The 22,540-nt window shown below is 46.5% G+C and overlaps 1 protein-coding gene across 1 annotated transcript in view; it reads right to left on the reverse strand.

The window, feature by feature from the left end:
- Positions 1 to 22,540, reverse strand: part of LOC138291559 (serine/threonine-protein kinase Wnk-like) — a 99,029-nt gene that overhangs the window by 56,280 nt on the left and 20,209 nt on the right. The window contains exons 3-4 of the mRNA XM_069230319.1: positions 20,043 to 20,549; positions 543 to 625 (exon numbers count right to left, since the gene is read on the reverse strand). Of these exons, the coding sequence (XP_069086420.1) occupies positions 543 to 625; positions 20,043 to 20,549 (590 nt within the window). The remainder of the gene's footprint in view (positions 1 to 542; positions 626 to 20,042; positions 20,550 to 22,540) is intronic.

The following is a 22,540-nucleotide window of genomic DNA, read 5'->3' on the forward strand; positions in this document are numbered from 1 at the left end:
TCGGGCTCTAACAGGCCCTTAAACCCGGAGGTCTAAAAAAACCACAAAGTCCCCAGTCAAGTCAAATTGGGCATAAAAACAGAGAAACACAATATCACACGTGTGAAAAATAAAAACAGAACAAGCCTCCCAGGGCTGTAACTTTCGCACAGCCTCAATCCAATGGTGAACTGCAAATTTACCCGGAGGGATAGAATTCTCTTGTAAGCCCCATGAGTGTTTTCTTTCTGTCTTGTGTCTGCCAAGGTTTGATTGGCATGAGTTGCAACATATTGCTATAGCAAACGTCTCTTTGGAGTGCATAGAGGGTGCCTTGCAGTCTTTGTAGAAGACATTAGCATATTTACTGCACGTTTAGGTATATATGTGGAAGTCAGGTCTAGAGTTGTTATTGGTATTTGTGCAGGGATATGATTTTATTCTCATTTTTTTTATGTTTAGATTTATTTCAACACATTTTGTTTGTTTACTGAAGTTGTGTCAATCAAAAGCAATAGATTAAAAAATACCATCTTACACTGTTGGATCATTGTTAGTTTTACCTTCTAACTTTCTCAGCAGTCGGGACAACTTGGCGCGCGGTGTGGGATGTTGCCGATTGGATTCACTCTTTTCAGATCTTTTACTGGAATGAAACATGACATCTGGTAAACATTATATCCCTACCACAATGTCTTCAAGTTAATTAAACAGTTCTCCAAGTGCTCACTGCAGGTCAATAACAGAACTCTGGTAATGGGTAACATTTATGCAGCTGTTCTCTTTGATATTAAGTAATCAGAGGAGAATTGCCAATTTATTGTGGAACCAAAGCTGCACCAAGAGGAGAGAGCAGGGGAGTGCCATGTTTAATAAGATATTAGACATTTATGAGAAATCAGGTTATTGGTTGAGGGGGTGAGCACTTCTCAAGCAACAACCACAATTCATGTCACAGAGCAGTCAGGCTTAACTTAGAGACAATGTGTAAAGTTTTTATTTAGCACATAAACAGTACAAAAGTGAAGACACAAGGGCACAACTAAATCCTACACCATTTCGAAAAATAGATTATGATTTAAAAAATATCTTGAGACCAAAATGACAAAAATCCAATCAGTGGAACTGGGAGATATGCAAATTAAAAAATGTAAGTAAAGCACCTAACAGCTCAAATGTCACCCGCGGTTATCTGGTTGTGCAAGACCAAGTGAAAGTCACATGTTCAGGCCAACCACAATGGAGCACGGGCTCAGTCCATGGAAAAAAGTACCTTCTCAAAGTCCGGCACAAAGATTCCAGCTTGAGGTGGAGGGGGCTGTGAGGAACAAGGTGGTCATTGCTGTAGAGCGAAGAGCAGGTCGGGCGTCATGGATGGTCGATGCTGGAACTTCGCATTGATGTTCATCACAGGCTGTCAATGTTGTAGTGTGAAGTGTAGATCTGACATTGCTGGTCGTTGCTAGCGGTTGCTGTATCGCGAAGAGTCTGGTTCACCGGAGCTTCACGTTGAGCAGTCGTGTGCGCAACGAGATCGTGCCGTGAATAGGTCCCTTTGTGTTCATCAAGAACCCAAAACTTTGGAATTTCTCCTTTGGAATTAGAGGAGTGTATTCTGGTGCCAACCAAGGGCCCAGGGCCTGGGGAGGCACCTCCTGGAGATCAGGGACTCACTCTTGCAGAGGACAGCAGGCTCAGACAGGGCCAGTTACAGGTCAAGGCAGGTCCAGCACAGCAGGTCAGCTGGGAAGTTGCAGGGACGCCTCTGGAGCTTCTTATTTGTCTGTAGCTGAAAACAGGAGGCCAGAAGACCCTTGAGTCACTTCAGGGAGACTTGAATGAAGTAACCAGGTCCAATCTTCCTTCTCTGACAGCAGGACTGGCCCCTGGCAGCAGAGCACTCCTGTAGTATCCACAGGTGGCTGGAGCCCTAGGCCGAAGGCACTGTGCCCATGCCTTAAAGCGTCTCTGATTATACATAGATAGAAACTGGCTATTGATGGTGTCAGCCAGGTTATGTTTACCTCTAGCAATCATGTTATATCCCTTGTTCAATCCTGATCTAACTCCCATCAGATTCTGTTGTATTCACCATCGCTGACAGTAACTTTGCGGCACTGTTAGCACTGGTGTTTCAACATTAATGAAGGCTTTGGCACAGACAGTACATGCCACTTTGTGAATCACTATTTGTCAATCACTATTATTCACAATTTTTTTAGTATGTCTGGCCACAGTAGTCTAAGGTTCCAGATTGAAGAGGCAGGCAGTTGATAAACATTAGACTTAGGCCCTCATTATGAACATGGCGGTGTGGGCCGCCATGCCAGTGGTGGCGGAAAATCCCGCCAGCCGTCATGGCGGCCCACACAGCCACATTATGAAGCCGTGGAGGGCCGCCATAGGCGGCCCTCACCCACCGCCAGGCTGCCTCCGTCAGGCAGCCTGGCGGTGGACGGCATAATTATCTGACAGGGTAGCGCAGCTGCCCCTCGGATAATGATCCCTTTGCCTCCAGCCAGGGAAAGGCTGGCAGAAAGGGTGCACCAGGACACCCCTGGGGGCCCCTGCACTGCACTTGGCATGGGCAGTGCAGGGGCCCCTGTGCAGTGCCCCATCGTGCAGGTCACTGCCGATCTGCGCGACGGGTGCAACTGCACCCTCCGCACAGAGGTATTGACGGCGGCTCCATGTGGAGCCGCCGGCAATGTCCCGGCCAGGCATTCCGCTGGGCCAGCGGGCGGAAACAATGTTTCCGCCCGCTGGCCCATAGGAATGTCCATTATACGGCCGGCGGGGTTCTGGGGGAGCTGGTGGTCTATGGAAAGACCACCAGCATGAACACAGCGGTGTAAACCGCCATGTTTATAATGAGGGCCTTAGTAATCTGAAGTCATGAATATACGCCCTTCATCCACACAGAATGAAAACTGACCCCGCTACAATCATGCAGAAATATATTGACATACCAGCACACAAACACTTACATGCTTTGCCTTCAGTACCCCGTGCTGTCACACGAGCCGTACGCAAATGGAACAGATGACTGTCCGCCACCACGCCAACCAGTGGTACACTTCTCCAAATTTACTCTTGCCATAGGGTTCTGCTCTTGCCCAAGCTAACAACACCAGAAATCATGTAATTCATCTCTCCCATATTCTCAACACTAACGTAGCGTTATTATCATTTTATTTTTAGCTGAGTCGGGTTAGGGCAGGGTGGGAATGGAGGGGGCTGGAGGAGGAACAGTGAGTGCACCATAAGTGCACATGACTGTTTGGCCGGCCGTGTTGGGCCATTCAAACAGACATGCACCCTTTGCATTTCTGCTCCTGGCTTTATTGCACAGCCAGGAGGAGAAAGGGCACAGGGTCCCACTCTGTGTGAGCCCCGAAGGAGGCCGCTCACACTAGCCATGACGTTGCTGTCAGTAGTGTTCTGATTGGCTGAGGGGAGTCTGGAAGCCTGTGTGCTTCTGGACAAGGATGTAGGAGACTAACACATCTCCATTCAGAGCAGATAAGTGTTTTTTGTTTATTTTATCACATTTGTTTCATTCCCCCGTCCCCCGCCATCCCTGTTCAGTGGCCGTCGTCACTGCATGCACCCCTTGACAACAATCAAATCAGCACCTAGAAACCTCAAAGCTGCTGTGCATCTGCTCCAACAATGCTCCATTCACTGTTGCGCTGTGTGTTCTTCTCCAGGTGTCTTTAAGTTGCTCTCACACTTAACACCCAATTGTGTCATGCTAAACCGTGCAAATGTTCCTCTGTGCTCTGACCTATGCGCCTTTACTGAGAGCACCACCAGACTTCCATGCATTTAACTCTACACTTGGAGTAAGTGACTTGCACCGTTGAGCAGCCACCGCCCATTGGCAGCCATAGGCAACAGACACAGGTCCTCATATAAACTACAGATTTACACACTGAAAGCTGCTGCACCTTCCTTCAAAGTGATGGTAGAAACTAAACAACCCTCTGTCCCATCTTGGGCATCACCCGGCTATTCTGCCAATTCTTTGATGCTCCTTCAGCAGCCCTACTTTGGTTCCTCATCCCTGGACTCACATGAGCATGGACATGTCTTCTTCCAATGTCTAGCAGGCCTCTGTTTTCAACCCATTCTGCTAACTGAGCTCCTCCTGCTAAGCAGCGCATGATGCACCCATTGTCAGCTTATCCTAGGGTGGTCTGCCCTTCCACCTCCAGGGCATCGCTCCGGATCATCACAGGCCATCACCTCTCTCAGCAACAGCTCTTCACACGATATCCTGGTCCTTTTCAAGATCTCGCCACCAGAACTCAGTCAATGAAGGGAAGGGTCTTCACAGTACAATCTGTAGCCACTCAGGAATAAGGTAAGTTATTTATTTCATGACAGGCCGTTAGGTAGCAGCCACAGCCTCGTAGTTGTTGTCATCACTTCATCCTCCCACCTCCTAGAATTAACTCATACAATTCCTCAAGCACAGAGAAGTCAACATTCCTTGATCCTTACATTCTCACAGCAACCCCACGTCATTCTACAGCATGCCCACTCAACCCACGCATCACAGACACCTCACACCACATCATCATCTTTCCTTGCGCACACTCATGTCACATCACTACACCTCCTTTCACACCCTTCCTAATTTCTACAACACCCTCCATGAAAGCGCCTCGATAACTGATCTACGAGACCACTTCTCAATAGCTTATGTGACTCAAGGGCTGTTAGGCAGTCTTTGTAGCAAGGTCTGGCATTGTACTCCTGAATATCGAGTACAAGAATACTGTGGACTCCTAATATCATAGACAAAATACCCAGGAACAAAATATCAAAAGTTACGTGCACAGGGGGAAGTACAGATTTACTGTTCTTAACTTCACATCTATACAGCTTGAAGATGTATATATCATCAAGGTATATAGAAATTGAGTTAGAACAAAACCCTTTCAGGGTTAGAGAGATGCATAAATTATGCAAAAGAGAAAACAGAACTCTGGGTAGTTCCCAAGTTTAGGTGGAGAGCAGCTTCAGTAAAGAGCACCCTGCAACACTAGCGACACTCTAGATTTGCTCACCTCAAATGACTAGCAAAACCCTTCCTTGCTGAGCTAGAAAATGTCAAAGTCTTTTGCCATTTTTACAGCAAAGTTTTTAAGCATAGGATTAGCACAGTGCCATCCTTGCTGAGCTGTAAATGACAAAAGCCTTTCACCACTCCAGGCACAGTATTACAGCTTTAAATTGGTAAAATACCATCCAAGCCAACCTGGAATGAGCAAAAGCAACCCCTGGTTCTTGCTTAGCCATCATTATAGCTCTTCAGAGAGAGCTCTGTCCAGACACAAGGGAGCACCCAGTACAAGTCAAAACAAAGGTGAGTTAGATATAGAAACCTATACAAACATACATTTCAACATATTGTCCCTTGGGACCTGGCCCTGTCTGCAGGGTCATCCCCAAACTTTTTGCCTTCACGTCACCTGGTTTCTAAACCTGATTATATTTGCATTTAGGACTCTGTGCACTTTACCACTGCTAACCAGTGCTAAAGTGATTGTGCTCTCTCCTTTTTACATGGTAAAATTGGCTTACACCCAGTTGGTACATTTAATTTACTTATAAGTCCCTAGTAAATTGCTACTACAGGTACCCAGGGCCTGTAAACCAGTGGGCCTACAGCACTTATTGTGCCACCCTCTTAATCAGTCTTTTTAAATGTCTTAGGTCTGCCACTGCAGCTTGTGAGTACAGTTTTATACTGCCACTTCGAGCTGGCAAAATAAACCTTTTACAAAACCTAAACCCTCCTTATTAATGCATATATGTCAACCTTAGGGTAAGAGCTAAACAGCCCATAAGGGAGGATGTGCTGTATTTAAAAAGTTGGACTTGTGTTTTTAAGTTTTACATGTCCAGGTAATGAAAAACTCTCAATTTTGTTTTTCACTATTGCAGAGCCTATCTCTCTCATAGGATAACATTGGGATACCTTATTACATGTAATCATGTGCAAGTGATGACTTATGTTTGAGAGCAGGTAGAAATATCATGTTTGGTTTCTGATGAATTTTAATTGAAAATAGTCTTTAATGGTGAAGTCCAATTTTCAGTCACAATAGTGAAAATGCCACTATTAGAAAGTTGGCATTTTCCTGTCCCAGCTATTTGATGCTTGCAGCCAGTGTCCTGGGTCAAATAATTAGGTATAGTTGGCAGTTGGCCTTTGTGTATCTCTCCCAGAGAGAATCACAAAAGGGGGTCTGGTGTTAGCAGGATGGGATTGATGAGCAGGGTGGGGCGGAGCTGTCACCTACCACACTTGCACCTCAAAGACACTGGCCTATCTCACACACAAAGGACTTCACTTTAGACCACTGTTCCCCAAACAGACTGGGACCATGGCAGGGAGGCAGGAAATTCCAGACACTCATACAAGTGAGTGAGAGAAGCATTTCCCACTTCAAACGAGGCAGCAGTAATTAAAATGGCACCCTCAGACCCACTCTTCAGTTCATTCCTGGACCTGTGGAACTACAGAAAAAGGACTACCCTGCCTTAGGCCTGCCCTGCTATCTGAGAAAGAACACTGGCCCTGCACCTATCATTCCAGGCGGAAGTGACTCCAAGAGTCAGCTGACCGACCTCTTGTTCTGAGCGACAAGGCCACAACAAGCAATAGAGGCCTTTCTGTAACTGCCCAGCTAACCTGCTGCAACTTGACTTGCCTACATCTGCTTGAGGTATGATGGGATCTGCTGGATTGAGTTCATGACCCCCAAGAGATGCCTTCCAGGTCCTGGACCCTTGGTGTGGCATCAGTTCAGCTTCTTCTTGAAGATGAGGATAATTCCTGAAGTTTTGGACCACGAACGGGCAGTTCATGCCAAGATCTGGCTGGCCAAGCCAACAGCCAACATAAAGCTCTGGTGAACCTGACTCTTTGCGCTTCAGCAACCATCAGTGATGACCGGCAATGATTGATCTGTACTTCACGCCACAGCATCAATAGTTTGCAGTGAGCGCCAACATGAATCTCCAGCTATGACCGTCCATGATGGCCGACAGGACCTTTGCGCTTCACGCATGAGCGTCTGTGATGTCCCGCATGCGCTTTGCGATGCAGAGACAACCATCCACAAAGCTTTCCCTATTCCTGCTGTTCTCCTCCACCGCGGTGGACTTTAGATAGTAACTTTTTCAACATGACTAACCTGGTCCCTGGATCTAGCCTGAACTCGATCATGGTCAGCCTGAACTTGCGGCTTTCAAATGGTCTTGCACAACAGATAGCTGTGAGTGGCGCTTTGTGCTTTTAGGTGCTACAGTTACCTGAAATCTATAAAATTGCATAGCTCTGGTTCTATTGATTGAATTTTTGTTTCTTTGGTGTAAAATAATTTAATACATTTTACTCTATTTTTCAAAAATTTTGTGGGATTTTATTTTGTGTTTCCACTTTATTACTCTTTGAGTGCTGCATAAATAAGTACACATTGTCTCTACATTGTGTTTGATTGCTTTTGTGTCAACCTACCAGTGGGTTAAGCACAGGTTAATTTAGGGACTTTTTGTGTTTCACGTTGGCAAGGATTGTGGCTGTTGTTTAAGTAGGGTTTCACCCCCTCAACCAACAACCCAGTTTTTCAGTCTCTCAATATTTTGTCCATGATGTTAGTGTTCCACGTAATACATTCATGCACTTTGGCCCTTTGAAATCTTTTACCCATCCATTCACTCATTTACTATATCTGTGTCTTTGATGCTGCACAGCGCCTGGTAGCCTTTCGGCTAGGTTTGTGCTATGCAAATGCCACATATACACATACCTGTTAAGTATATAACATGCTGTTCATGTTTATTTCTTTTTATAACTCACACTACAGAACTCAGTTACTTCTAGGCACTTGAGTGTGTTGCTTTCCAAAGTTAGGGGGTTGTGGTTACCATGATTAGGCCAAACTTTGGGGTGCCAGAAGAAGCAGTGTTTAGTTACATAAATAACACAGGGTTTGTACCATGTGCATCAAGGCAACAGGATCAAGGTTGAAAAAACTACAGCTGAAACAGAAATAGGCAGAGAAGAATCCTTACAATAAGAAGAATCAGGTACAGACAAGGTCAGAGAAGAGATACAGCAGCTACAGGTATTGCTGGAATACACATCTGCAACAGGCTGTGGTCTCCAAAGCCTAGTCTTGTTTGATGACCTTGAATAATTCCTAAACACATTGTTTTCAAAACAGATTTCCTATAATTATTTTTATGTGAGTGACATGTGAGAGTCCATTACAGACACTTCTGCAACATCTATAAAAAAGCTGAAACTGGATCATAAACTCACAGCTGTTCTGAACAGGTGTCCCCAAAATACAATTGTCCCAGGGCCCCCTAAATCCAAAAGATGTCCCTGCTGCAGTGTGGAGAAGGGTCAAAGGACCAGTGTAGGTTATGCCCTAATGGAAACCAGTCACCAGTGCTGTGAATGCCTGAGCCTAGGCAGGCCTGAAGGGACAGGCAGCAAGCCTGGATACCCAGGAAAGTCTTTGATTGGTCCCATGGATGTTTGCCTGCTGAAGGAAAAATATGTGCTGGTAGAGACCACGTCAACATTAACTATTGTTCCTTCTTCCTCACTGCAGATCGCGCCCAGTGTGTCAGTTTGTAAATCTGTAGCAGTGTTTGCAAATGAGGTCCTTAGTGACTTCTAATCAGGCTTTGTAGGGGGCTGGCTCAGTTTGTGGTTTACACCTATGGTGTAGCACCCTACACTGAGTCCAGGCAACCCTTAGTGATAGTGAATCAGTGTCCAGATTGCAAGAGCTCTCTAGTGGTGGCTAGGGCAAGCAGCTAGAGCTTATCCAGGAGGAGTGTAAAGCACTTGCAATACCATAGTAGTCACACAGTAACTCTCACACAAGAAAGGACCACACACTGTTGGAAAAATAAAGGATACTCCCATTGGAGATATTACACACAATATACACACAAAATATCCAACACAAATAGCATAAAAATATACAGGGCCCTGTGGGAGGGGCAAACCGTATACTAAAAAAGTGGAATATGAAACAGTGACCCCGACCATGGTAAGTAATGTTGTTAGCTAGGAGCTGGGGGAAGATGAAAACACCAGAGGTAAGTATGGGTAGTGACCCCAGCGACCAGGTGCACAGTAGGTACCCACCCAATCATCCATAGGCTAACACAGGGAGTATTGGTTGGTGTTTGTGGAATTCAGTACCCTTCCCAGTGGACCCCAAGGAAGCTAGAAGACAAGTGGAAGGTTGGAGAGCATCCCCACTCAGAGACATTCAGAAGACATGAACACCCACACCAGGAGACCCAGATGCAAGGATTGAAGAGGACTCTCACTGAAGACTGTGGATGCCTCGGATTGTCCAGCTGTTGACATGACCCATGGACCAGGATCCTTGGGGGTGCCCCAAGTGGTGCAGATGGCAATGTCCACCTTCCTGAGGATGAAGTTCCTGCAAGTCAGTGGAAGAAGTCCAGCTGCGGGGTCCAGAAGCTGCAGAAGATCCTACGAGTTGCCTATAAGCTGTCCCTTGACGGTCGCCGGATTGTAGGAGGGTCAGTGATCAGCCAGGTCACCAACAAGCACAAGCACATGCAAACAGGAACAGCAGAAGATCTTGCAAAGTTATGGGAACCAGAAAGGTCCAGGAGACTCTTGAGGGGGAGTCAAGGCTGGCCCTCAGCACACAGGAAGGCCAACAGAAGTTGATGGAGCCCCCACGAGTGACCTGCAGGCGCTGGACACAGGGAGTCACAAGGAGGCCTTACCAGCACAGCAAAACAGAAGTCCAACATTGCAGGTGTTGCAGAACAGGAGCTGGTCTTGGAGACAAGCAGGACCCAGAGGAGGCCACAGACTCACCACCTGTGTTGCAGGATCTTCAGATGTCCAAGGACAGCAGACTCCGCCTGCCAGTCAAAATTGTCTTGAGGTGCCTATGAATGCATGGGAGTGACTCCTTCACTCCAAGGGAGATTCTTTCGTTCTTCCAGGTGCAAACAGAGTCCTTGTGACCCAGAAGGATGCACAGCCACAGATGTTGCAGAATTCTTGCAGGATCTGGAGAAACAGTGTTGCAGTGGGAGCCTTCCCACCAGAAGCAGACTTGTTTGGTTCCAGTACAGACCAGCAGCGGTTTCAGAGGCCATGAGCAGAAGATACCTTGCAGAGAGTTCCTTGCAGAGTCTTGCTCGATGAATCTGAAAACCCACCCCAGGGGGAGCCCTTTAGTAGCCCTAAAAGGGCTCTCTGCAGTGACCCACCTTTCAGAGGGGGTCAGGGACATCATCTACCTGGCCTAACCAACCATATGCTCCCAGTGGCCTCTGCCCATCTTGTTTCCAAGATAGCAGAATCAATGACCATCTGGCAGAGCTCTGGGCACCTCCGTAGGGGAGCAGCTAGACAGGGGCGTGGACACCCCCCTGTCCATTGTGCAGTTTCCATAGCAGCAACCGGGGGTTCCTGAACTGGTGCAAACCGGATTACGCAAGGAGGGGACCAAATGTGCCATTCACAGCAGTGTGGTGGTGCTCAGAGGCCACCCTACCCCAGTCGTTAGACACCTAATACAAAGGGAGAGGTGGTCACATCTCTCCCTTGCAGGAAATCCTTTGTTCTTCTCCTCCAGCCTGAGACTGGCTCATCAGCAAGAGGGCAGAACAGTGTCTGGGGTCAGCAGCCGCGCGGGCTGCCATCTGGACCCTGGAAAGGCTGCACAAGCAGAACTGTGGGATCCTCTAAGGAACCCCCAAAGTACATGGTACCATGCAACTAACACTGGAATCGGTGTAGTTGCATGATTCCAACATGTTTGATACCAAACATGCCTAGGTTTGGAGAAGCCATTATATAGCTTGAGTCTGTATGGGTACCCTGCTCATGCAGGGGTACCCTCACACTTAGAGACATGCACCCTGCCCTTGGGCTGAAGGGTCTACCAGAGAGGTGACTTATAATGTCTAAGTGCAGTGGGTAGGTTTGGCAGTGAAATGGTGCATGCATCTTTTGATGCAGGCTGCAAAGGCAGACCTGCAGACAGAGTTTGCAAGGGTTCCCATGGGTGGCACAATACATGGTGCAGCCAATGGGGGACCCATGGGGGACCCCTGGTGCACCAATGCCCTGGGTACCAATGTACCATATAATAGGGACTTACATGGGGTCACCAGTATGCCAATTATGGGTGAAAAGAATGTACGAACAACCAAATTTAGAGGAGAGAGCATAGTCACTGGGGTCCTGGTTAGCAGGATCCCAGTGAACTACAATCTAAACAAAATTACATTAGGCAAAAAGTGGGGGTAACCATGCTAGAAAGATGGTACTTTCCTACAGGCTTCATAACTATAGGGTAAACAAAAACACTTTAATAAAAGTTAGGGGAGATCATTCCAATTGCTGCAACCTCGGCCACACCATGCAATGAAGAGCTTTAGACTTCCTTAAATAGCACTGGCCACCAGGTGCTTATCAAAAGATGGTCTACGCCAGGCAGCATCAGCGGCACAGAGCTGCCATGATTTGCCTCCTTTCTCCAAAATCATACACATCCGGTCAAATGACGCTGGTTCTTCTACAGAACAGCCGGGTTGAAAAGTAGTGTATCCTTATCACCAATGACCTTACATGACCCCCCTACACCCACACATACACCCTATTCTCTCCCCGCAAGGGCTGACATCAGATTCTCCTACAAGGAAGAAAAATCACACTTACATGGATGGCCAATATTCTCATCTTAAAAATGAAGATGATTCTGGCAACCTTCCCAATATCTCACTGCCTCAGATCATTGGTGATTGGAGAATGATATGCTCTTCCTAAAGCAAAACTGAAATCTTGCTTCTAGGCCCTGTTAATCTAGTATAAGCCCCTCGATTTTCTCCAGTCCCAGTGGATAAAGCACATACTTTAGGTGAGATCTTCAGGAGCAATCTTTCATGTACCACCAGATAAATGTGATCTTCTGCACAACATTCCACCATTTATGTATGCTGAAATGGACCCTCAGCCAACACACATCTCTACTTCTATCAAAAATTACCCTAGTCCTGGCCAAGGTCACCTCCAGCCTGCTTTACTTCACACCCATTACAGAGTTCAAGGATCTTCAGCTCGCATGCCTACAGCACAGAAAATACTTCCACGGTTGAATGGTGCACTCTCTGCTGTATCCATCATGTGTTTATTCATGTAAAGTGGATTTGCAGGCTCAGCAAATGCTAAGCTGGCCACTAAGCTAGTGGGCTGGACGCCACCTCTACCAAATGTGGCACTGAGATGGAGCACTGGTTCTAGGGTGTTGAAGCTCAACCCATCAACCCTGAATGCAGGCTCCTAGCCTGCATGGTACCTGACAGTAAAGGCTCCCCATGCCCTGGATCCTGGTGGCCAACGCTTTGGATGGCAGTCCAGATGAAGGATCAATGTTACATGAAGATTGTCCATACAAACGTCACTCTCTTACATTGAGCTTAATTGATTTATTATTGTCTGTTTACTTTTTACATCAAACAAATGCCAGGCCTTCTTCTAATGACCAGTCATGCACACAACAATACACATGCGACATATGTGGTAGGCTGTTTATGATGGCACAAGCATATCACATACAAATCAGGTCCAACTGTAAGATTAACCAAACTGCTCTAAAACTTTAAAGTATATATGGAAAGACTTAGTGCCTGGGAAACAAATGTTCTGAATTATGATAACAGCTACAAAAGTGTGCCAGATCGTCTCCTTAATCCACATGCAAGCTGACTTTAGTCGCACTAACAAAAATAACAGAAATGCGGCAGCGAGTTCTGATGTTCTGAAGTTACCTTGTAGTAGGCAACATTGCAAGGCTGTCTGGCAGAGTATGATCTAATGTGGAAGGAAGCATATTTTTGAGGCAACCTCTTCCTTGGTGGGCATGTCTCTACCTGGGGCACTCACACAGAGATGTAGATATAAAAAGCTGCACTGCACCTCCCTGTGCCTTCTCCATAGAGAATCACTGGGAAGAAAAGGTATTAAAGGATCTAGGAGTGAGGGAGGTGCAGACATGAAGACTGGATGCTAGGGGAGTCTGCTGATAAGCTGATATCTGACTGCAGACCTGGACACTTCTTCAAGGAAAGTGGGGGCAATGCATGACTTGGCATAAAATAGTGAGCCAAAGTGCTAAATATTCAGCCAATACCACAACTGGCAGGCTGACAATAACAAAGATACATAGTCAGGTAAAGGTTAGATCAACTGTTAGAAATGGGGTTTCTGGTTGGCAGTCAGTATGCACTCTGTCCAACCAGGGACCCTCACTCTAGGTAGGGTAAGGGAGATACACACCTAGGATAACCCCAGTTCACCCCCTTGGTAGCTTGGCACAGGCATCAGGCTTATCTCAGAGGCAATGTGTAAAGTATTTGTACCAACAGACACAGTAATACAATGAAAACACTACAAAATGGACACCACACCAGTTTAGAAAAATAGCCAAAATGTATCTAAATCAAACAAGACTAAAGTGACAAAAATCCAACATACACAAGTTATTAAGTTTTAAAGTAAAAAGAGTCTTACTCCATAGAAAACAATGGAAATGTTGTTGTTGCACAAAGTACCCTGGTTTGCATTAAAAATAAAGCCGCGGGGTAAGTATGTGTCGAAAAAGTCAGGGCTGCGTTGTTTTTGCACTTCCAAGTGAGGCCATGCATCGTTTTCGGGATGGGGCACCTCGGATCCACGCAGGTTCACGATGATTTTGACCTCCAGCGATGATGCTTTTGAGATCCAGCAACACGCTGATGGAAAACCGCGAAGCATGTAGCTTACATCGTTTTTAGCAGTCGCAAACTGTGTCATTTCTCCAGCCGCGATGCAGGTGATGCGTTTATTTCCCAGCTGTGTCGTTTTTACAGCAGCGTTGCAGGTGGTGTGTCAAAATGTTCCCAAATTTGGCAGTATTTCAATGTTAGAACATGTAAAACACATCAGTACATGTCCCACCTTTAACATACACTGCACCCTGCCCATGGGGTTACCTAGGGCCTGCCTTAGAGGTGCCTTACATGTATAAAAAGGGAAGGTTTGGGCCTGCTAAGTGGGTACACTTGCCAGGTCTAATTGTCAGTTTAAAACTGCACACACAAGCACTGCAGTGGGAGGTCTGAGCCATGATTACAGGGCTACTCATGTGAGTGGCACAACCAGTGCTGCAGGCCCACTAGTAGCATTTGATTTACAGGCCCTGGGCACCTCTAGTGCTCTTTACTAGGGACTTACTAGTAAATCAAATATGCCAATCGTGGTAAGCCAATTACCAATACAATTTATCATACAGTATATGCATTTTAATACTGGTCAGAAGTGGTAAAGTGCCCAGAGTCCCGAAGCCAACAAAAACTGGTCAGAAAATATAGGAGGAAGGAGGCAATAAGGTTGGGGATGACCCTGCAAAAAGGGCCAGGTCCAACACCAATTATTTCAGATAGGGGGGCTTTGTGATATAAGATGCTTTGGATTTTTTTAATATAATCATGTTTTACTTATTTAATTTCATTTATATAGCACACAGCTCCTCCCCGGCACTAGGGCTGAAATACTAAATGCAGTAGTTAGCGAGGGAAGCTTTATATCGAGGTAAATGTAGGCTACTTTTCATCCTCACGCAGAATGCAAGGAGCTTGGGCGGCTCCCTAAATGTAGGTGGAAGGGGCTCCAATGAGTAGCTGCGGGGTTGCAGGGATGATTGTTTTTGTGCAGGAAGGGACACCTTCCTGCACAAAAACAATCACAAGAGGTGTTTTCCTCCTTCTATATGTGCTGCAGAATTCATCACACAATGAAAGAGAAGAAAACGGGCAGAAATAAAGATATTTTCCCCATCACATCACTCTTAAACCACCCCTGGGGGGCGAAGGCTTTTGATGCATTCACAGGTTTACAAAACCTTGTAAATCTGGGAATGTGTCAACATCCATGAATGGGCGTGGGAACACCCACTCAATGCCCATGGAAACGCCTCCCTGATGCAAAGTAAGGCGACCCCGCGACTTGTGCTGCGTTGCCTGACTCCATATCTACAACGCCATGAAAAGCCGCGCAGAGTGGCGCTGCGTGGCGCTGTAGATATGGGTCAGCAGCCTGCGCTGCCAGAGCATCAAGAAAGTGAAGCACCCGCGGCGCAGGGGGCTCGCAAATACGGGCCAATGGGTGGACAAGGGTCCGGGGCTGAGTTTATCTTCCCATTGTATTCATGATTTATATTATGGCTGCTAAAATAATATTCATATTTTAATACGTCTCATCATTCTGATACACAAGTTTTCATGCTGACCATACATAACGAATGACCAGTCAATCAAAATTCAAACGCAGTGTTTGTCTGCAACTTTCAGTTGTAGGAGGCTGTCCTGGTTTGTAGTGGGAACCTAAGGTACTTACACCTTATACCAGGGCCAGTTATCCCTTATTAGTGAAATGTAGTCAGTGCCTAGAAGCCAGGCTCTCTAGGGGTAGCTGTAGCAGAGCAGCCAAGGCTTATCTAGGAGACATGCAGAGCTCATGCAATACCACTGGAGTCACACAGAGCTCACACACTTTATTTTAGTGACACAAGGCCAAATATATCTTAGAGGCAATACTACCTTAGGAGGTAAGTAATATACACAGTACATACACTACAATGCAGAAATAGCTGTAAAGCAGTTAGAAAACAGTACAAATAATGAAAATCACAATAGTTAGAAATGGGCCCGGGGAAATACAAACCAAATACTTTAATAGTGGAATGCAAAAGTAGGTTTCCCACCTAGACAAGTGCAGTGTGTAGAGGGACGCTGAAAGTGTTAGAAAACACCAAAGGTAAGTGATAGAACCCACCCCGGAGCCCAGGAAAGCAGGAGTAAATCACAGTAACTTTCCTACAGCACACATGAACATGTGATAGAAGATTTAGCAAGAACCAGAAGAGACTGCAAGACACCAGCAATGGATTACTGGACCTGAAGTCCTGTGGAAGAAGGGGACCAAGTCCAAGAAGCACTGAAGAGTACAGAGAGAACAGGAGCCCTTGCTAACATGGATGAAGGTGGAAAAGAAGAACAAATGGTGAGGAAGAACAGTCTACTGCAGCCAAGAAGACGGATTGAGGTTCCTGGTTGGTGCAGACGATGTTCCACGCCGGATGGATGATTGCAGTCTGGCACACACAAAGCTGGCGGTTAGTGGGAAATGACACTGCCTGGGACCAGGAAGGTTCTGGTGGCCTCTACCCAGGAGGAGGAGGCAGAGGGGGCTCTCAGCAACTCAGAGAGCCTCAGAAGACCAGGCATCTTGCACAGGAGGCCCACAGCGTGGGGACAAAGAGAGTGCAAAAGGAGGCCCACACAGCACTACACAAAGGGATCCCATGCCACCAGTGCATCACAAGAAGGAGTGCTGGGGGCCGGAGATGCACAGTGAATAAAGAACTTGATGGAAGGATGCCAACAAGCCTTGGCAACTGCAAAACACATGGTGCACGGTGGTACTGTCTTGCGTGGGGAGGCAAGCTCTTACCTCCTCCAAAGTTGGACAGCTGGACTTCAGGACCATCGGGACCACTTCAGTCCACCACCCGTGTTGCTGGATCCACGCACGTCTTCAGGGTAGGGGACCCAAGCCAACAGTCATCGCTGCAGAGGGGTGCCTGCTAAAGCAGGGAAGTGACTCCTTCACTTCAAGGGAGTTCCTTCGTTCTTCTGGTGCAGGCTGAAGACTGTCTGTCCTCTCACGATGCACAACCGGGAAACAGTTGCAGTTGCTGCAGGAGCTGAAGATACAATGTTGCAGAAGTCATCTTTGCTTCTTTGTTGCAGTTGTAGTGTTCCTGGAGGGTCCAGATGCAGTTTCTTAAGTAAGAAGGTGAAGTAAAGGATGCAGCAGGGGCGGCTGGTGTTCAAGGGCTAAGGGGATGCACCCCTAGCCTTTTCTGGCCTCTCTAGTGAAGCATATATTTAATTACATGATGAAAGTAAAACAGTTTCTGCACAACATTTTCTGAGTGAAAGTTGTGCACTTTGAAAAGCCCCACTGCGCCTGCGTCAGTATGTGGCTGAAAGCTGCACAGTAGGGCTGACAGGGCTTGCCCACGCAAAGCCCTTAGGTTTTCTCAGAACGCAGTGACGTGCCTGGCTTATCTCCTCCTCCACCAGAAGCCCTGATAGTAAACAGCCTGGAGCGTTTTTTGTTCAGCCCGGGTTTCTGAAAACTTCATGTCACTCCGATATTATTATCCGCCCTTTCCTATTTACTCAAGTGGTGGGGTGTGATCAGAAGGGTCTACTACCAGAGGTCACATTTTATTAAAAGAATGTGGCATTGCGCAAAGAAAATCCCCTTTTCCTGCATTACAAGCAGTCTGTGGTAGAGAAATGGAATAAATACAATAAATAACTCCATCCAGGGCTCTCTGGGAGACAGGAGTGTGACCTGAAGACCTCAAGTCATAAATATGCCAAAGACAACCCTGCACACAAGTAAGTTGGAGCTCTAACTTTTTTACAGACAATAAGAAAACAATCTGTTCTCTCAGTTCTCCTCTCCCTTCACTGCCTCTGTAGGTGATTTCGTCTCTCAAAGGCAGTAATGGTTCCAGTAATTTATCATGGCTAGTTATTGTTTTATTTGTTCTGCAGACTAATGACGTGATATGTCATATTAAACATGTAATCTGCAGGTCAAATAAACGTCTACCTTTTATCACTGAAACTGCTGGATACTGGACGGGTGAGGCAATGTGTGTTTGTTTGAATGTGTTTGCAGAGCTTGACTGAGTGGCTGAGAAAATGTGGGTGTCTGTGTATAAGAGTTGTGTGAATGGCAGTGGATGACAATGTGGATGAGTAAATGGCTAGGTGACCAAAGGCAGTGGGTGAGTAGGTGAATGGAAATACGCAGGTAGTGAGGCTCACTCACAAGGTGCAATTCCGTCTTGTATTTGTGCCCCGCCACTGCTTTCAGTCACCGGCCACCACTGGGATGCAGTGGACTCTTGCTGGAGTCTTGCAATCCAAATCTGAAGAACCACCCAAGAGAGAGACCCTAAATAACCCTGAAAGGGGGATTGGTCAGCTAACAGGTAAGCACCTATCAGGGGAGGGCTCTGACACTCAGATGTTCCCAGAGTGCCCTGCCAACCTGGAATCCAAGATGGCAAAGCCCAGTAACACTCTGGAGGAGCTCTAAGCACCATCCCTGGGGTGGTGATGGACAGTGCAGTGGTCACTCCCCCTACCTTTGTCCAGTTTTGCGCCAAAGCAGGGACTGGGGATCCCTGAACCGGTGTAGACTGGCTTATGCAAGGAGAACATCATCTGGGCCCTTCAAAGCATTTCCAGAGGCTTGGGAGGCTACCCCTTCCATGCCTGTAACACCTATTTCCAAGGGGAGAGGGTGTAACACCCCCCTCCCAAAGGAAATCCATTGGTCTGCCTTCTTGGACTTGAGCTGCCCAAGCAACAGGAGGGCAGAAACCTGTCTGTGAGGTGGCAGCAGCTGGGGCTGCCTGGAAAACCTCAGAAGGCTGTGCGCCCCCAGAGAGCATGGAATCATACTGCCAATACTTGCAAAAGCACTGGTGTATTATTACAACATGTTTGATACACAATATGGCCATATTCGAGTTACCATTGTGAAGCTGTACAATAAGTAGTGACCTATGTATAGTGTATGCGTAAAATGGCATCCCGCACTCATGTAGTCTGGGAAAATGGCCCTAGATGACATGGAGGCCCCTCTGTTGGTGCAGGGGTTCCCTCACACACAGGTACTCTGCTCCCAGCCTTCAGGATTGGAAGGCCCGGTACATGGGTGACTTATATGTGACCTGGTGCAGTGTATATGGCTGTGAAAGGGTGCATGGACCACTTCACACAGGCTGCAATGGCAGTTCTGTAGAAGCCTTTGCATGGGCTTCCTATGGGTGGCAAAAGAAATGCTGGAGCCCATAGGGATCCCCTGGAACCCCAATGTCCTGGGTACCTAGGTTCCATATACTAGGGACTTATAAGGGGGCACCAGTATGCCAATTATGAGTGGAATACTGTGTTAGCAGTAACTAACAACCACATTTAGAGCTGAGAGAGCATAAGCACTGGGGTCCTGGTTAGCAGGATCCCAGTAGACACAGTCAAACACACTGACAAACAGGCCAAAAATTGGGGTAACCATGCTAGGCTACTTTCCCACATCAGTGTAAGGGTTTCAGGCAGTTACAAATAACCCCTGTAGATGGGAGTATCTCTGACAGGGATGTCTGACTCTAAAACTCTAAAGCTAGATGAGCCTTTCTCGTAGAGAAGAGAGAGAGAGACCTCCCTGGGTGGGCCTAAGGCAGACAGCCCTTGGGGCTAAGGACATCTATGTAGGACTCTCACATACTTAGGGCTGTTCAAAGAAAACATATAAAAGACCTCAACTATTTCCAGGAGTAACCACATTCAACAAAGCATAATCATAAAACATTAAACATAAGAGAAAAGAGATCATTCTTCATTAAGAAAATATTTTCAGGCCTATGTAACATCCCATCCAAGTAAGAGCCATTGCCTCATTCTGAGGGAATTAACAGTGTTTGATGTCTTCTCTGATAGAATTAATCATTGTTAATTGCCTGCCTGAGCTGAGAACAAGAGTGCTTAATGAGGAGAAGAGCAAATAGGTAGTATCTGTTGTCTGATCACAGGTGGACTGGACGACTACTAGCCTTGGGCCTTCAGCCCCTTCTTTAACCCAGTGCAGGTAAGCTAACAGGTGTTATCTGCTCCACACCCCACCCTGGACCCATGGAAGTTAGTGCCAAAGCTTTAAGCTTTCGGATTACTTCAACCTGTCTCTGTATTCCATACCAAGTGCCACTGTAAATTTAAAAACTTTCTTTTTTAAATAGACTCTGTACTTCAATACACTGCCATCCCATTAGTGAAGTTATCTAGGTGCTTTGGGGAGAAAACATGCGGGGTATCCAATACAAAACAATCAATTCAAACTCACTTACCTTCTTTGCAAGCCTCTAGTCCTCTGCACATGCTGGGGTGGTTGTTCATGCTGTGGTGGTTGTTCATGCTGTGATGGTTGCTCATAGTGTGGTGGTTGTTTATGCTGTGGTATTTGTTTATGCTGTGGTGTTTGTTCATGCCGTAGTGGTTGTTCATGCTGTGCTAGTAGCTCATTCTGTGGTGGTTGCTCATGATGTGCTGGTTGTTTATATTGTGGTGTTTGTTTATGCTGTGGTGTTTGTTTATGCTGTGGTGTTTGTTCATGCTGTGGCGGTTGTTTGTGCTGTGGCACTTGTTCATATTCTGGTGGTTTCTCATGCTGTTGTGGTTGATCCTGCTGTGGTGGTTGGTTGCGCGGTGGTGGATATCCATGTTGCAGTGTTTCTTGATGCCTTTCTTTCAGGGTTTGCCCAATAACTCCGGTGCCCAAAGTCTCCATGTGGGGATGAGGATGAAACCCAACTGGACTCAGGAAAGCAGAGGGTCCCGATGAGGTGGGGCAGGATCTAAAGAAAGAAGAGTCAGCAGCTTTTGTCAAGTCTACAGAGTACACAGTTCCTAATTCCCACTGCAAAGAAGTAAGCATCAAATAGTTTAATGGTTTACAGCAACTTAGCTGTGGGTGGAAATGCTGAGAAAACCAACAATTGGTTCCTGGTTTTTATGCGGCTCCTCTAAAATGTTGATTTAAATGAACATTTATGGCCTGATTCTCAAAGGGCCACCACACTCATGGTGGAGGTCCCACAGTGGTGCAGGGCATCCCACACTCGTAGCAGAGGCCTTGCAGGCATGATGGAGGTGCACACCCATAGTAGAACCTCCATACTGCTTTTTCCCATTGCGTAGGTCTCGCCACGAGTGCGGACCCCGTCATGACTGCTGATCCTCCGCCACGAGTGTGGAGGCCCTTTGTGAATCAGGCCTTTAGTGTATGCTGCAGTTTTTGAGTGGCTATGTTGTAGCCAGTTCAGAGTGTGCCTCTAAAGAGTCATGCTGGTGAGTCTGCGACCCGGCACCAGGATACTCCCTCAGGAGTGATATAGTGTGATATATAAGAAATTTAACATAACATGCTCTAGTGATGCAAGGATCTTCATTTCCCAAGAACAATACAGTAATTGAAGGTCCCACAATACAATAGCGACAGTTGAGTACCATAACATATTATGAAAAATAAACATATATTCAACAATAACAAATGTTGTACTTTCTTCTAGGAGACAAAGGAGGTCAGCGTCTCAGACACCTCCTAGAAGCAGGCCGAGAAGCCCAGGAAGTCAATGGTCCTCTTGCGGTACACGTCCAGCATGCTGAAGAGTGGCAAACCAGGCCAAGGCTGACCCCAAGCTCAAGGCCAAGAAGAGGTGGTGCAACTTTGGCTGGACAGTGGATACCTCCTATCTTGACCCCATATGGACTGGGAGAGTGAGTCCGCCAACATCCGCAGAAACAAGGGTATCCTTGGGCGGAAGCACTTTCACTGAGAGAATGGAAAGATGCAGAGTCTGGGGGGTCACCTATGGTCCCGGGACTGAGGTACGAGTCGCACACGCTCAAGATGCTTGGCTGGTCTAGATGCTGCTTTGCACACCAGGAACGGGTGCTGCTACCTCTGCTGCCATCGGTAATCCTTGGTGTTTCTGTAACCTGTTCACTGCAGGACTGGCAGGTAGTAAGCATGCACGGGCATGCATGCCTCCATCGGTGGCCAGATCTGAATGACAAAAACTAGTGCTGAATTATAATTTCACAGGCAGAGCAGCGTAATCTATTAGTAAATCCATGTTACAGGAGTAACACAGAATTATTAAATTCCTCCAGTTCCACCGGCAGAATTAAGAATTCCACCCACCACTAGTCTTTCCCATCTTTTTATTAGGCCGAATAGGAGTAGTACATCTGCTAACGATGGGTCCCAGAACCTGGTTTGATAAGGTCTGCGATGAGGGATTGAATTCCTTCTTCAGCTTCAGGCTTTAGAGGATATTTTGGAGCATGGGGTAATATTTTAACATGATCCATAGAAGGAATACATTCTACATCATTAGTACCTATGGACCATAAGGTGGAAGGTCCTTTGCAAGTAATTCAGACAGATCTTTAGAAATTTTAAAATTGTCAGCAGGAGCTTGACAATCAGTCTCACTTAACACTGCAAAGACCTCTTCTACCTTGCTCTTGTCATGAGGTTATTTTAGCAGCTTTTTATGGGCACGTTATTTTAGCCATAGGCCTGCAGCTTGTGCCCTTTAGCCTAATAATAACTCATTTTTATTCATTTTATTTCTGAGCAGAAGTTTCATGCTGCAGTGATGATTTATTTCTTTTATCTAATACACTTTTAGCTTAGAAACTGTTTTCATTCTTTTAGCAGGACATGTTCATTCTGTACTTTTCTCAAGGCTGTACACGATATTGTTGTTGGTTCAAAGTAGAACACGATATCTGCCACTTCACGGAAACATATGTGCTCTTAGATTAGGGCAGTTTTCTT

This window comes from Pleurodeles waltl, chromosome 1_1, assembly GCF_031143425.1.
Source record: "Pleurodeles waltl isolate 20211129_DDA chromosome 1_1, aPleWal1.hap1.20221129, whole genome shotgun sequence".
Classification (NCBI taxonomy): domain Eukaryota; kingdom Metazoa; phylum Chordata; class Amphibia; order Caudata; family Salamandridae; genus Pleurodeles; species Pleurodeles waltl.